The 13,538-nt window shown below is 48.4% G+C and overlaps 1 protein-coding gene across 1 annotated transcript in view; it reads left to right on the top strand.

Moving 5' to 3' along the window:
* Positions 1 to 13,184, top strand: part of CSTF3 (cleavage stimulation factor, 3' pre-RNA, subunit 3, 77kDa) — a gene marked incomplete at its 5' end in the record, with an annotated part of 39,877 nt that extends 26,693 nt beyond the window's left edge. Inside the window, 13 exons of the mRNA XM_010161489.1 lie at positions 1,688 to 1,765; positions 1,945 to 2,107; positions 2,629 to 2,738; positions 3,748 to 3,864; positions 4,992 to 5,066; positions 6,610 to 6,753; positions 6,850 to 6,952; positions 7,795 to 7,864; positions 9,085 to 9,280; positions 10,734 to 10,887; positions 11,277 to 11,371; positions 11,496 to 11,556; positions 12,488 to 13,184. Of these exons, the coding sequence (XP_010159791.1) occupies positions 1,688 to 1,765; positions 1,945 to 2,107; positions 2,629 to 2,738; positions 3,748 to 3,864; positions 4,992 to 5,066; positions 6,610 to 6,753; positions 6,850 to 6,952; positions 7,795 to 7,864; positions 9,085 to 9,280; positions 10,734 to 10,887; positions 11,277 to 11,371; positions 11,496 to 11,556; positions 12,488 to 12,690 (1,569 nt within the window). The remainder of the gene's footprint in view (positions 1 to 1,687; positions 1,766 to 1,944; positions 2,108 to 2,628; positions 2,739 to 3,747; positions 3,865 to 4,991; positions 5,067 to 6,609; positions 6,754 to 6,849; positions 6,953 to 7,794; positions 7,865 to 9,084; positions 9,281 to 10,733; positions 10,888 to 11,276; positions 11,372 to 11,495; positions 11,557 to 12,487) is intronic.
* Positions 13,185 to 13,538: the final 354 nt, after the last annotated feature.

Here is a 13,538-nt window from a genome sequence, read left to right as displayed (position 1 = left end):
AGTGCAGCCAGCCTGCGGACCGCCAGGGAAGATACCCAGCAACATGCCTTCTGCTGGGAAAATCCCCAGTACAGCTTCCCTGTAAGCCACCTCTTCCCCTCCCACACAGCCAGTGACGCTGTCACTGCTTGGTTCCTGCCGCTTCGTTAATACGAAGGGAGACTGTCAAAATGAGAGCTGAAACCTGTCCCGTGTTTGTTCCGTAGCTTGAGGCAGCCCTGGTGACCCCTGCAACTCAAACCAGTACCTCATGCTGTTCAGAGTTGCTGGAAGCTGGGGCGGGGGGGCAGCTTGGACATGGGTTTCTGCACATCCCATCCCGTTCCAGCTAGGCTGGGCTCGAGGGAAAGGGCTGCTGCGTACAGGGGTCCTGGCCCAGGAAGGAACTGCTGCTCACCAGAAGGGCTCTTTGGGGGGAAGTGATTCCCCACATCAGGAGCCCAGCAGCACAGAGGTCAAGTGTAGGTCTCAGTACAAAAGGTTGCTGGCTATTTGCTGCAATTGTCAAGTTGCCCTTTAGCTCAGTTGGTAGCCACTGGGTAGCAAAATCAGCCTGTCAGTCACCAGTATCTTTAATGAAACAAATGGTCAGAAGTGGGGACACCCCTGGTGAGATAGGGAAGGGACGATCTTTGGCTGCCAAACCGCAGAGCTGCTCCTCACGAAGCTGGGATTGCATCCTGGGAGAACACTGCTGCACCCTCAGCCCAGGCCTGTGTGAGATGGGGCCTTGCTGGTTTTGCATGCTAGCTGGCCCAGAGAGTGCTCTGCCAGAGTCCAAACGGTGCCTTGCTGCTGTAACGGGCCAGTACCGACCTCGGGTGCCTGTTTGGAATGGGACTGAAAGCTGTGCTCACCTTCCTCGAAGCCCTGGCAAGCCACGCCAGCAAAAGCCACCCTGACCCAGGCGTGAACGGAAGTGTGACCGCTTATCCTGCTCTGGGGGAGGTTCTTCGAGATTTTGTTCATGCCTGGGACCTGGTGGCCAGGCCTGTGTCGCTGATGTTGAGATGTGGGCTCTACCAGGGGGTCCACCTGCCATAAGTCGCCGGCCGCTCTTGCTCAGTAGCCTGGCAGGGCCCTCTGCACACTCCTGGAGGAGTGTCATGCTCGGCAGGGACAGGTCTCGAGTCTCAGCTGGCGCAGGTATGCGTAGGGCAGGGTGTGTGCTGAATACATCCTCTTCTAGAAGCTGTCAGTTACTTCAGGAGCAGAGGAGAAGGCAGAGCTTTGAGGTCACTCTCTGCTATTGCGTGTCCAAGAAACCTGAATGGCTCATGTGCCGTCTGGGCCTTCGCCTGGTGAACAGCAGGGAGCTGGGACTCTGACTGGGCACTGACCCAGATTTGAAAGGGAGATGTAAATCACAGAGATGTTCTTTCCACTTTCTCCCCCAACAGGTTTAGGTAAAGTTTATTGTATTTTTGAAAGCTGTGAGTGATTAAAAATATCCTGAGATGCCTCAGGTCAGCTGGTTTTTAGTAGTGAGGTAATTCTGTGATAAATAAGTTCTTGCCCATACGTTTATTTGGAGAAATGCAGTACCTGTCAAGATCAGTATTTAAAATAACTTTGTCATTCTTGCTCACTGCTGTATCCCCTGTCAAGCTCTTTTCTGTATGGAGTGAGATTCAGTATTTCCAAAATGAAATTACACATGCCCGATTCCTTTTTCCCTCTTCCCCAGGGCATCAATATTCACTTAGCTAAGAAGATGATTGAAGACAGGAGTAGAGATTATATGAATGCACGACGCGTAGCAAAGGTACAGCTTCTCCTGACTGTTCTTTGTTCTGTTCTACAAACCAGCATTAAACTTGGCTCTTATTTTCCAATCCAAGTGTGTGTTAAACGAATATGGTTGGTACGCTAAAACGCTTGTGTGGGTTTTGTAAAGCGTGGCCTAAAATAAGCATCTGCTGTTCGAAACCTTGCTCATTTCAGGAATACGAGACCGTGATGAAAGGCCTGGACCGCAATGCGCCCTCTGTGCCCCCCCAAAATACCCCGCAGGAGGCTCAGCAGGTAGACATGTGGAAGAAATACATCCAGTGGGAAAAAAGCAATCCTCTGCGTACAGAAGATCAAACTCTCATAACAAAAAGAGGTAATTAGATACTGGGACGTGTAGGTTAATTAGATACTAGATGGCGTAGGGTTGTATTTCGTAGCTTCGTTAATGACCTCCACCGTAAGCGATGCTGCGATTTCATGTTCAGGGGTTGTGCAGGGGCAGACATTCATCAAGTGTCTTGAATTGCGTGGGTGGGTTGTTTAAACTTCTCTTTAGTTTTTTCTTAAGCCAAGCTGGAGGTAATATATGGATTTGGGGGGACAGTGCAGCAGTCGTGTGCCACTGATTTGATTGGAGCTCAGGAAGTGGTGGGTCACAGCCTGATTTTATGGCTGATGCTCTTCAATGAGTTCTGCTTCTTCCGTGGAGGAGAGGGTTTTAGCTGCTGGTTATGATTCATGAAGTTCTGACAATAGAAAAGAACTGCAATTGTATCTAAAGCCAATTAATATTGTCCGGTTTATTTGCTGGGGTTTGTATTTCATACTTCAGTTGTGCCAGAGGGTACCATTTCTGCGATAATTTACAGGGACATTTCTTACATTTCCCCCCAGTTATGTTTGCCTACGAGCAGTGCCTCCTGGTTCTGGGCCATCACCCAGATATCTGGTATGAAGCTGCACAGTACCTCGAGCAGTCTAGCAAACTGCTGGCCGAAAAAGGGGTAAGCAGATCGCCACTGGTTTGCTTTCTTCTTTCATTGCTTTGACGGGGCGTGCTGCTAATTCTTCCCCAAATACCTACGAACCAGGGAGGGGGGTGTGGAAAATACTTAGCACCATGAGTTGTGTCGTGTTGAGAATCTTAAGTTGGGGCTATTTTAAGAAATAAAAATACTTGCATTTGAGATAAGAATTATGAAACCATTTCAGTGTTGGCCAGTTTTAGGTTTAGGGAGGGTTTTTGTGATTCTTTAAGAACTGGGGAGACTATTATCTCTTTATTGGAGTACTGCAAAAATGAAAGCCAACCGTATCCTGGGCTGTATCAGAAGTGTGGCCAGCCTGTTGAGGGAGGGGATTCTCCCCCTCTACTCTGCTCTCGTGAGACCCCACCTGGAGTGCTGCATCCAGCTGTGGAACCCTCAACATCAGAAGGATATAGACTGGTTGGAGCGAGTCCAGAGGAGGCCACGGAGATGCTCCGAGGGCTGGAGCCCCTCTGCTCTGGGGACAGGCTGAGAGAGTTGGGCTTGTTCAGCCTGGAGAAGGGAAGGCTCCAGGGAGACCTTATAGCACCTTCCAGTGCCTGAAGGGGCTACAAGGAAGCTGGGGGGGCCTTTTTACAAGGGCCTGTAGTGACAGGACAAGGGGGAACGGGGTTAAATTGAAAACGGGGAGGGTTAGATTAGATATCAGGAAGAAGTTCTTCCCGGAGAGGGTGGTGAGGCACTGGAACAGGTTGCCCAGAGAAGCTATGGATGCCCCATCCCTGGGAGTGTCCAAGGCCAGGCTGGATGAGGCTTGGAGCAACCTGATCTAGTGGAAGGTGTCCCTGCCCATGGCAGGGGGGTTGGAACTGGATGGTCTTTAAGGTCCCTTCCACCCCAAACCATTCTAGGATTCTATGCATGGAAGTTCGCTGGGACTTTCACACACAGAAGATACTCCACAGACCGGCCTTTGTTGTCACAGATGCTGAACAATTATGTTATCATACTTATTTTATAACAGGACATGAACAATGCTAAGCTTTTCAGTGATGAGGCTGCTAATATTTATGAAAGAGCGATCAGCACTTTATTAAAGAAGAATATGCTTCTTTATTTTGCATATGCAGATTATGAAGAGGTGAGCAAAACCAGTGATGTATTGATGTCAAAACCCAAAGACATTTCTCATCAATAATGTCATTTATTTGAAACGTACTGAATACACAGAACTCTGTAGAATTAATGTACTGGTTCTTCTAGCTTTAACCTCATTCAGTGTTTCTGAGACAGCTGACAAAATAGAGAGGAAAAGCCCACACGATGTTACAAAATATTTGAAAATCTACTGTCTTGCCACTGAAGTATTGACTGTATTTCTCAGATGACTATGAAGTTGTAGTTTTAAAATAGATTACGTTTACCAGAGCATCAGCTTCTTAACTTTTAAAATGGGGATAAAGAACACCTTTCTTACCTAATTCCTGGGGGTTAAATGGTTGTACTTGCATGGCTGTGAGGGAAGATGGGAGGCACCTTGTACTGCAGCTTTCCTGAGAAATCTCTTCACCCAGGCTACCGCCACACGGCGCAGCCTCCGTGAGGAGTAACGCCCCGACGGGTTGGTTTTGCACATGAACCGTCAGCAATAAAGGCTGTTTCTCACTGATCACATGAGGACTATGGAATCCTCTGCAGGATGTGTTTTGCACACTTATAACATGGAAGAGTCTTGTGCAGGAAGATCCTGAGGGCAACAGCAAAAAAAACAGTCTTAAAAGAACAAGCCTTTCTTGGCTTCCGGTGCAGCCTCTTGTACCCTAAGGGCCCTGGCGACTAAAATCTTTTAAGGTCGCACAATGCAACTTGGAGGGCTGCAGCTGGCAGGACAGAGCATTGTTTGAAATGCGAGGCTTGGGGAGTGAAGAAGGTGGTTTTCCTAGCTGTCTGCGCATTACTTGTGGGCAGAGGTAAACAGTCCTCTTATCCCAAACACCTACACTGGCAGCTCTGCTGCAGTACTGTTCCTAACTTAGAAATCAGGCATTCTTGAGAAAGATGTACATAAGGTGGTCAGAAATTAGCATGGGAAGCAAAGAAATGACTGCCCAAGACAAAGAATGCATCTGAGTGAAGGGACTGACATTCGTGGTGTTCAGCTGGGGAAAAAGGGAAACGGGAGACTCTTAGGTTTTTCTTGATTTTTGCGTTCTCGGAGGTGATTTGTAACAGTGTGACTAAGCAGGCTGCGTTTCCTTTATTGCTCAGAGTCGAATGAAGTACGAGAAAGTACACAGCATCTATAACCGACTGCTGGCTATTGAAGACATCGATCCCACTCTGGTAAGACGGCCCTTAGCACGGAGTGTGTTCACGCTTGCACGGGCAGTCACCCGAGTACGCCCAGAGAGCAGGGACGTACTTGGAGGAGTTCATTGCCTCACGCAGATAATTGAACAGGTGGAGTACTGAGATGACAGGATTCGATTGAAATTTCAGCAAGGCTGATAATTACAGCCTTTAATCCACTCAGATACACTAAGTCATGTGCAGTTTTCTCCTCTGGCTCTTTTGGAGAATCTCTTAAGCAACAAAGGTATCGGATACTAAAGATTTCACGACGCAGCTCGTAAGAATTGGTGTAAGCTTTGTTGCCTCAACTAAAATTTCACCTTGCCTCCCCTTAACTGATTAAAAGCAGGTTGCCTTTGCCCGCTGTTCTCCCTACACAGAAGCATGCCGTACTCCGTACCAGTAGCTTGCAGACGAATTCGTAATGCAGTGTGTAACTGTCAAATAGTGCTGTACGTCGCTCTATGGGTGCCAGCTGCCCTAGTACTGAACAAACGGTGGGAGAAAGTAACCTGCCCTCAAACAGTTATTTAGTTTATAAAGACACAACAAACCTTGAGAAGGTCTGAGATTTAAAATTAAACAGGGCAGTGTCAGAGGAAAAGCATCCATTTACTGACTCTTCTGTTCATCAAACAGGGATCATAGTGCTTCCCAAATACACGTTTTCTGAGAAACCCCACATACCTGTTCCTCCTGCTATGAGGAATGCTGTTATTTGGGATCTAATTCAGAGCGGAGGAAAGTTAAATCCCAAAGAAATGCAAATGACAACTTTAAATAGCACATTCACTATTTCCTTGATCGAGTACAAGTATCTGCAGACTGATTTGTATTTTGGATTGTACAATGTGCAGTAACATGCTTCATCAGGCCTTTTGACTGTTCTTTAGCCTATGGATGTCTTAACTTCATTGGGAATTACCATTTTTATAATAAGCCTTTAGTTCTCTGAAGGCACCAGCAGATGTAAATTACGTTCATCTACTCACCTGCCCTTCCCTGAAAAATCCGAGTATTAACTATTGCCACTTCCGGGCCTCAATCTTAGGTGTATGCCATTTAAAAAAATGCTTTGCCTCAGTATTTATAGCAAAACAACCCAGAGGCACAGCAGAGTCTTGTTTTGGTTATGACTTATCAGCTGTATTTTGTGAGTAAAGATTACTGCAGGTATAGTCCTGTATAGGCCTGTAGTGACAGGACAAGGGGTAACGGGTTTAAATTGAAAGCGGGGAGATTTAGATTGGATATCAGGAAGAAGTTCTTCCCGGAGAGGGTGGGGAGGCACTGGGACAGGTTGCCCAGAGATGTTGTGGATGCCCCATCCCTGGAAGTGTTCAAGGCCAGGCTGGATGAGGCTTGGAGCAACCTGGTCTAGTGGAAGGTGTCCCTGCCCATGGCAGGGGGGTTGGAACTAGATAATCTTTAAGGTCCCTTCCAACCCAAACCGTTCTGTGATTCTATGACTTTATGATATCCTGGTGTTCTTTGTTAGCACTGATAACTCAGTAAATATTAATGCACACCCTAGGTTTATATCCAGTATATGAAATTTGCAAGGCGAGCAGAAGGCATAAAATCTGGAAGAATGATATTTAAGAAAGCAAGAGAGGATGCCCGGACCCGCCATCACGTCTATGTTACAGCAGCTTTAATGGAGTACTATTGTAGCAAGGTAATTAATTACACATGCTGAGTTGGGTGTTAAAGTTGAGTGTCAGGAGGGTGTGTGGCTCGCTGAAGCTAATAATGGTTTTTGCTGTGTTTGCAGGATAAGTCTGTGGCCTTTAAGATTTTTGAGCTGGGCCTGAAAAAGTATGGGGACATTCCAGAATACGTACTGGCATACATCGACTACCTTTCTCACCTTAATGGTAAGCGTTACGCTTTGAGTGGCCTAACGAAGCACTGATGCGCCTTCTCTGGGGGTTCAGGTTCAGGCCAAGCCCTTTGTGTTTAGTTTTCATTCTTCTGAAGAGCAGTGAAACCTCTTCAAAAACTCGGCCACTGATGTGGGAAAACTGTTTTGTCCTGACTGCAGTTCCAGAAGTGCACTGACATGAGCTGTTGGGAGCTGCTGGCAGGGGGGGGGGGGGGGGGGGGCAAGGCACGCAGCCCCTTGCCGTGCCAGCCCTGGAGCACAGGTGCTGGGGAGCCCTGGGCAGGGGGTGGGGTTGGCAGGAAGGTCTCGGAGTGGGGTTCCCCGATGCGATGTTAGGAGAAACCCCAGGGGCCAACAGAGACAGTTGAGTGGAACTGTCCTGCCCCATGTTTCCTGGGGAGGTGGGGAAGAGCCGTTCATCCCAGGCTCTTCCTCTGCCCAGTCCTGTCTGCCAGATACCCGTTAGATTTCCAGATTTCCCCAGGTATTTCTTTAGGAGTTCAGTACTTGAGCTCAGTCTTTAGATACTCCACAGGGGTGTGTCCCAGTTCGGGTTTTATTACCCTGCTGCTATAAAAGAACCTGCATTAGGATCGGTTTGTTGCTATCAACAGACCTTGAAATGAGAAATTCACAGTAGAATTCAGCGTTAATGAAGTTCTACGCATGTGTTCAGATTCTTTTTCTACGTGCTGAAATTCAACTCCAGGTATCAGAATGTCTGCCTTGTATTTCATGCAGTGTACATATTTCTGTGAATGGACAGGATTTAAAATTCTGATTATATTTTACTCAGTGTGATTTTTCTTTTTTTTTTCCTTTCTATTTTTAAAGAGGACAATAATACAAGAGTTTTGTTTGAACGTGTTTTAACTTCAGGGAGCCTTCCACCTGAGAAATCTGGGTACGTCTGCAAAAGCAGTTTTGCTACACTAGAAATGATACATAACCCTTTTCCATTACAAACAGCCCAAAGGGGGGACAAAACTGGGTACAGATGTTCCTTCCCCTCTTCCAGCCGTCTAAACCAGCAACAACTGTGACAGATTCGTGGGAGTCCCTATCCCACTGGCAGTGAAATTCGTTGATTTACTGACTTGAAAACCTCCTCGAGGCAGGACTGTTGAGGGCGAAGTGCAAAACCCTCCCGCGCAGTGAGGATTCGCGGGCTGGAGCCCGTGGTGCGGCTGCTGACATGTGGCTCACCAGAGAGGCGCTTCAGGGGGACGGGGAGGGGGAGCTGGGAGCATCTTTCAGGAGTGTTGTGTTAGAGAAGGCGAGTCAGGAGTTGATGGAGAATGCTGAACAACTCCCAGTCAGCTGAAAACAGGGAAAGATCCAGAAAAGACCTGGACTAACCCCTCACCGCCACATTTTCATACGACTATCTTTTTAAATTTATTTCTCTGAAAAAATGCCCGCCAAACCTTTGCAGTCGAAGTGTTCACCCTTGTAATCCCGGCGGACACGGGCACCAAAACCAGCTGGACATCGCGCTGCTGGGCACGTTCCTTTGGCACGCGAGAAGCATGTTTGTGTCAAAAACCCCCCCAAGAGTTTAAGAGCTGAATCTTTGTCAACAGTGAGCTCCAAAACTAAACCCGGAGTTGAATCTGATCCAGAAATACAGCCAGATGTTGCCAAAGTTGTATATGAGATTTCCCACAGAGAAATAAGCAGTAACTACAGATCTGCAGAATTCTGAAGTGCTGCCTGTTGTGTTGCTCTTTCCTGCCAGACTGTGCAGATGAACTAAATCATCATCTGTGTGGAGAAGCCCTTCACACACCAGGGCCAGTGCAAATCTGTGCAGTGGGCTGAGGAAAATCTCCTTAGGTTGATGATAGAACTCACCTCAAATGCTGACCTCGTTTACACCAATAATCCACCAACAGTCCTTCCCTTTCTCTAACAAAGCCCTTCACGTCCCGCGGGATTGAGAGCTTTTACAGAAACATGTCAGGCACTGGGGAGGTGATGCACGTTGTAGATGCAGCTGAAGTAAGTGAGAGGGATGGTCGTGTGTTCCCAGACTTCCTCTTCGAGCCGCTCCTCGCGTGTGCTTTAATCAGGCTGTGATCAGTAACTCCTCCAGCAACCGGCTGTCCCTCTGCTCTTTCACAGGGAAATCTGGGCTCGGTTTTTAGCTTTCGAAAGTAACATCGGCGACCTAGCTAGTATACTGAAAGTTGAAAAACGGAGGTTTACAGCATTCAAGGAAGAGTATGAGGGTAAAGAGACGGCTCTGCTGGTGGACAGGTATAAATTCATGGATTTGTACCCCTGCTCTGCTAGTGAACTGAAGGCCCTTGGTTATAAGGTAAGTGGATGAGAACACAATGTTACTGTTGTTGTTTTCAGTCCTAGCAAACCTCAGCAATTCCTTGTTTAGGCCTTGCCTTACACCTTTTTGCCCCGGTAGCAGAGCAGGTAAGCCAGGCCTGGCATGCCTCCTCCTCCTTGTCTTGGTGGGCAGCAAAATGCCAGGCACAAGGGCAGAAAGGAGCAAGGAATGTGACTGACACAACCTCATGTATTCGTAGTTACCCCTCATCTTCCCGTGGAAAGGCCGATGTGTTAATGCCATCACCACTCAGCCACAGGCCTCCATGTCGGGCTTAAACCTGAGCTCCTTCAAAAGCCAGAATCCTTCTGGAAGTTTCTAGAATGGGGTGATCTGTAGAAGCATTGCTGGCTGCCCTCCCACTCTGGTTGGCAAAGCTCCACTGGCTTCACCGAGAACCGTGTCAAAACAAACGCTGCAGCCGCAGTGACTGCAGACGGGCTGTAGGGATCGGTGGCCGCCGGCTTTCTCTCAGTTGTTTATTATGGGCAGAGTGCTTTGGGGCAGCTATTTGGCATTTAAAGTCTCGGCCAGACTCCTGGGTGTGGTGGTCTCCCATCTCGTTTCTGACCAGGTGTATTTTAACTGCTGTTTTAGTCGAGCGGAGGCCATGACACTTTGGAAAAGCATTAGAACACAGCAGTGTTTGGGGTTTTTCAGCGTGATGTCAAGTTGGCTGCCAGAGAAGCAGAAACAGCTCTGCTGGAGGAACTGCTGTTTGCCATTTGCCTGAACAGGAAGAGAGCATCTAATTCATGTCTCAGAGTGCCTCAGCTTCCGCTTAGTTCTTGGCATTTTTGAAAAGCCACCAAAGTCAGCAAAGCAGCTGAACTGCTGGTCTTCACACTGCTGTACATTAACCCGAGAGGTGGGAGTAGGGGTCACGCTGAGCCACTGAACGCTCCTCTCGTAACGTAGTCGGGACACAGGTACTCTGAAGGTACCGGGGCCGTACCGGAGAGGACGTGGTGCGTACCTAAGCTGATTCGGCCCTTGGGCTCATTGCTGTGCTTGTAACACGCCAAAACATCATCCTCTCGGAAGCGATGCTTTGCTGACTGCCTTGTGCTTGCTTTCTTTCCTGCTAAAGCAAGCTGGGGAATGAAACGAGGGAGAAGTAGTAGCATGAAGGCCTGGTGGTCTGCACCTGTTCCCCTAAATCTTAAACTCCAAAAAGGAGCCACTCTAAAATGACAAATACGGTCCCGCCCTGTAACAAACCCAAGTGTTTCCACTCCCAGCTGGGACGCTGTACGACTAAAATGTTTGATGACAACGTGCTTTGCCCAGATGGTCTTCTGAGAGGACACCTGAAGTGAGAGTGGTGACAAAGTGACAACAAGTGACTGCTCTAGCGCTGTTTCATTCTGTGATTTAAACAAGCCGTGTGATCCCGCCAAGCTGAGTGCTCTCCAATTGGCTTCCACAGGATGTCTCCCGTGCCAAGCTGGCAGCTATAATCCCAGACCCTGTGGTTGCACCCTCCATCGTGCCTGTTCTCAAAGACGAAGTCGACAGAAAACCTGAATATCCGAAACCGGACACTCAACAAATGATTCCGTTTCAGCCCAGACACTTGGCACGTAAGTCAGCTGCTCAGCCAGAAGCCATTGCGTTTCACCTGGCAGCAAGTTACTAACCCAATCAGCAGACCTGATCGCAGACTCTGCGAGGCTCCAGTCCCCTAAACACCTACGGAAGTTTTAGGCTGTTATTTAATTGCATTGCCAAAGGCACGTGTATTTTACTTAACGCTAAGGTCACGCAGAAATAACTATGCGTAGTTTGGGGTCTGGTACGTGGTAATGAGCGGTTACGCGCTGCTCATGGGCTCGAGATCGCTGACTAAACAGTAGGTAATTAGTAGAGGTGAAGTGGCAGGGTGGTAATTATTTGCATCAAGGAATAATGCTGCCGAAGCACTCCAAGCCTGGCTGACTTGCACTGGCTTCATGGTGTTTTCCTCCCACAGCTCCAGGTTTACATCCCGTCCCAGGAGGTGTCTTTCCTGTCCCACCAGCAGCTGTAGTTCTCATGAAGCTCCTGCCGCCTCCCATTTGCTTTCAGGTGCGTTTTAACGAGTTCTGAGAACCTCACGAAGTTGTGGAAGAGAGGGTGTTGTGGCAGAACCGGAGCACGCTGCACTGTTCACACTAACCTTCTCCACTCTCTTTTTTTGGCAACAAACCAGGGTCCCTTTGTTCAGGTGGATGAGCTCATGGAGATATTTAGAAGATGCAAACTGCCGGACAGTAAGTTACTTGTTTGCGCCGGGGCCTGCGTGTGAGGGTGTTAGGGAGGGGTGTTGCTGTTGGAAGGCCACCCCTCGTTTGCAGAGGTGCAATCCTCATGTAAGCGTGAGATTGGCTACCTCTGTAGGTTGGAATCTACACAGAGATGTTAGTACCTCGACTGGTGGGGAGCTCAGAGTCAAAAAGCTGAAAATCACCATTGTGGTGGCAGCCAGTAGGAGGAAAAAACGAAGATTTTCACCGTACCCCTGAAAAACAGCCGGGTGCTATTTCTAGCAGCGCTGTGTGACGTTGAATTGCTCGGTGGCAGCACGGTGAGGCCGGTGGTAGGCCTGACGCTGAACGCCACATTGCGGTGCTTGGGAACGGGAACGGTGTCTTCTGAGCGCCCGCTCAGGGTCTCGGAAGACAAAGCCAGGACAGCCCCTTACTCCCGGCTTTGTGTACACTACGGCGGACAGCAGTGTGCCACGCTTCCCCCCTCTGTTAGTTTAAGGAGCAGGTGGTCAGCGAGACAGCAAGCAGGGATGTAACATCTTCTGGAGCGACAGCGGAACATGTCGATCATACGTGGCATTGCTGGCGCTTTCTCTGTTGAACTTGGCTTGCCGGGCGCGCTTCTGGCGAGTCACGAACCGGCTCCACTGTTCCCCCAGCAGGCCTTCCTGTTCTGTTATGCTTCAGGTGACCTCGGTGCTCGCGCAAAGGGAGGTCTCCAGCAGCGGCACCAACTCCGTAATTAGTGTTTGCCATAGCTCGGCCTCGCAGGCAGTCGAGACGTCATTCTTAACGTCCGTGGGAGAACAGGGGAGGGGAACGTCTCACGTTCCCAAAATCTCCACGTCTCTATCTTGGTGTCTTACTTCCATGCTTATTTCTCATCAGGGAACTTGGTTTCACGTGTTAAATGAATCTCTTTCTCTTCCTCAAGCTGTTGACGAAGCTGTACGGATAATTACCGGAGGCCTACCCGAAATAGCTGTGGAGGGCAATGGACCTGTGGAAAATAACGCGATGCTCAACAAGGTGGTTAAGAGATCCCACGAAGATTCCGACGACGATGAGGAGAAAGGATCTGTAGTTCCCCCTGTACACGACATTTACAGAGCCCGGCAGCAAAAGCGAATCCGGTGAAACGAGCTGGGAGCTCTGCTGTGCCGGACAGAGACTTGGGTGGAGTCTGTTGGTCTCTTCAAAGTCAAGCGATTAAAAGGGACAGCTGCAAACAGAAAAAATCTTGAAAATGGTTTTGTTACTGTGGTGCCTCTTCTCCCATATGGTTCCTGATCCGAAATCAGCCAGAACAACCTTAGAATGTGCTCTGAACAAAACTTGGTTTTCAAACCCAAAAGTGCAAAATGTCAAAACTGCGCTCTGTTCTTCAAGGGTGTTCGCATCCACCACTTGAAATCTTGTGGGGTTTCAACAGTTTTATTTTAAAAACTGGATGGCTTATACTTGTGAAGCATTTTTAATTCACATTCTCGGGAAAACAGTTGTTCTCAGTTTGTTCATGTAGTGTCCTGCCTTATTGTTCGTTTTTATTTATGGCAGAATGTATGGAATCTGTTTTGTAGTTGAAAATGGAAAAAAAACCCCATTCCTTTAAAATAAAAGGATATCCGTAAGCTCATGCCTCATTCTGGTTTTATTCAAACACAACAAGTTAATTCTTAAAGATTACTCAGCCACTTCAAAAGCGACGTTAATAAGACCTGTCAGAGCATACACAGCAGAATTAGCTTTGTTTCTGGTTTATAGAGGATACAGCATCCTTCTGCTTTTAATGCCACGACTGTTTAGAGAAGACAGCATCGTCAGGTCGACTCAGTACGCGTTTCTGATGCGGGTTGTCCAGCTGGCGCAGTCTGGTCCCGGCTAACCATGCTCGCCCTCCGCCTAACGCACGCAGCCCGTCTTCACGCAAGCTACCGAAAATGCCGCGTGACCTGCGCCTCCTTTAACGGGTAACTGCCTGTTCA

Source organism: Eurypyga helias, unplaced genomic scaffold (assembly GCF_000690775.1).
Source record: "Eurypyga helias isolate BGI_N326 unplaced genomic scaffold, ASM69077v1 scaffold8261, whole genome shotgun sequence".
In the NCBI taxonomy this organism is placed as follows: domain Eukaryota; kingdom Metazoa; phylum Chordata; class Aves; order Eurypygiformes; family Eurypygidae; genus Eurypyga; species Eurypyga helias.
The sequence above is the reverse complement of the archived record's forward strand: the minus strand, read 5'-3'. Positions and strand labels throughout refer to the sequence as shown.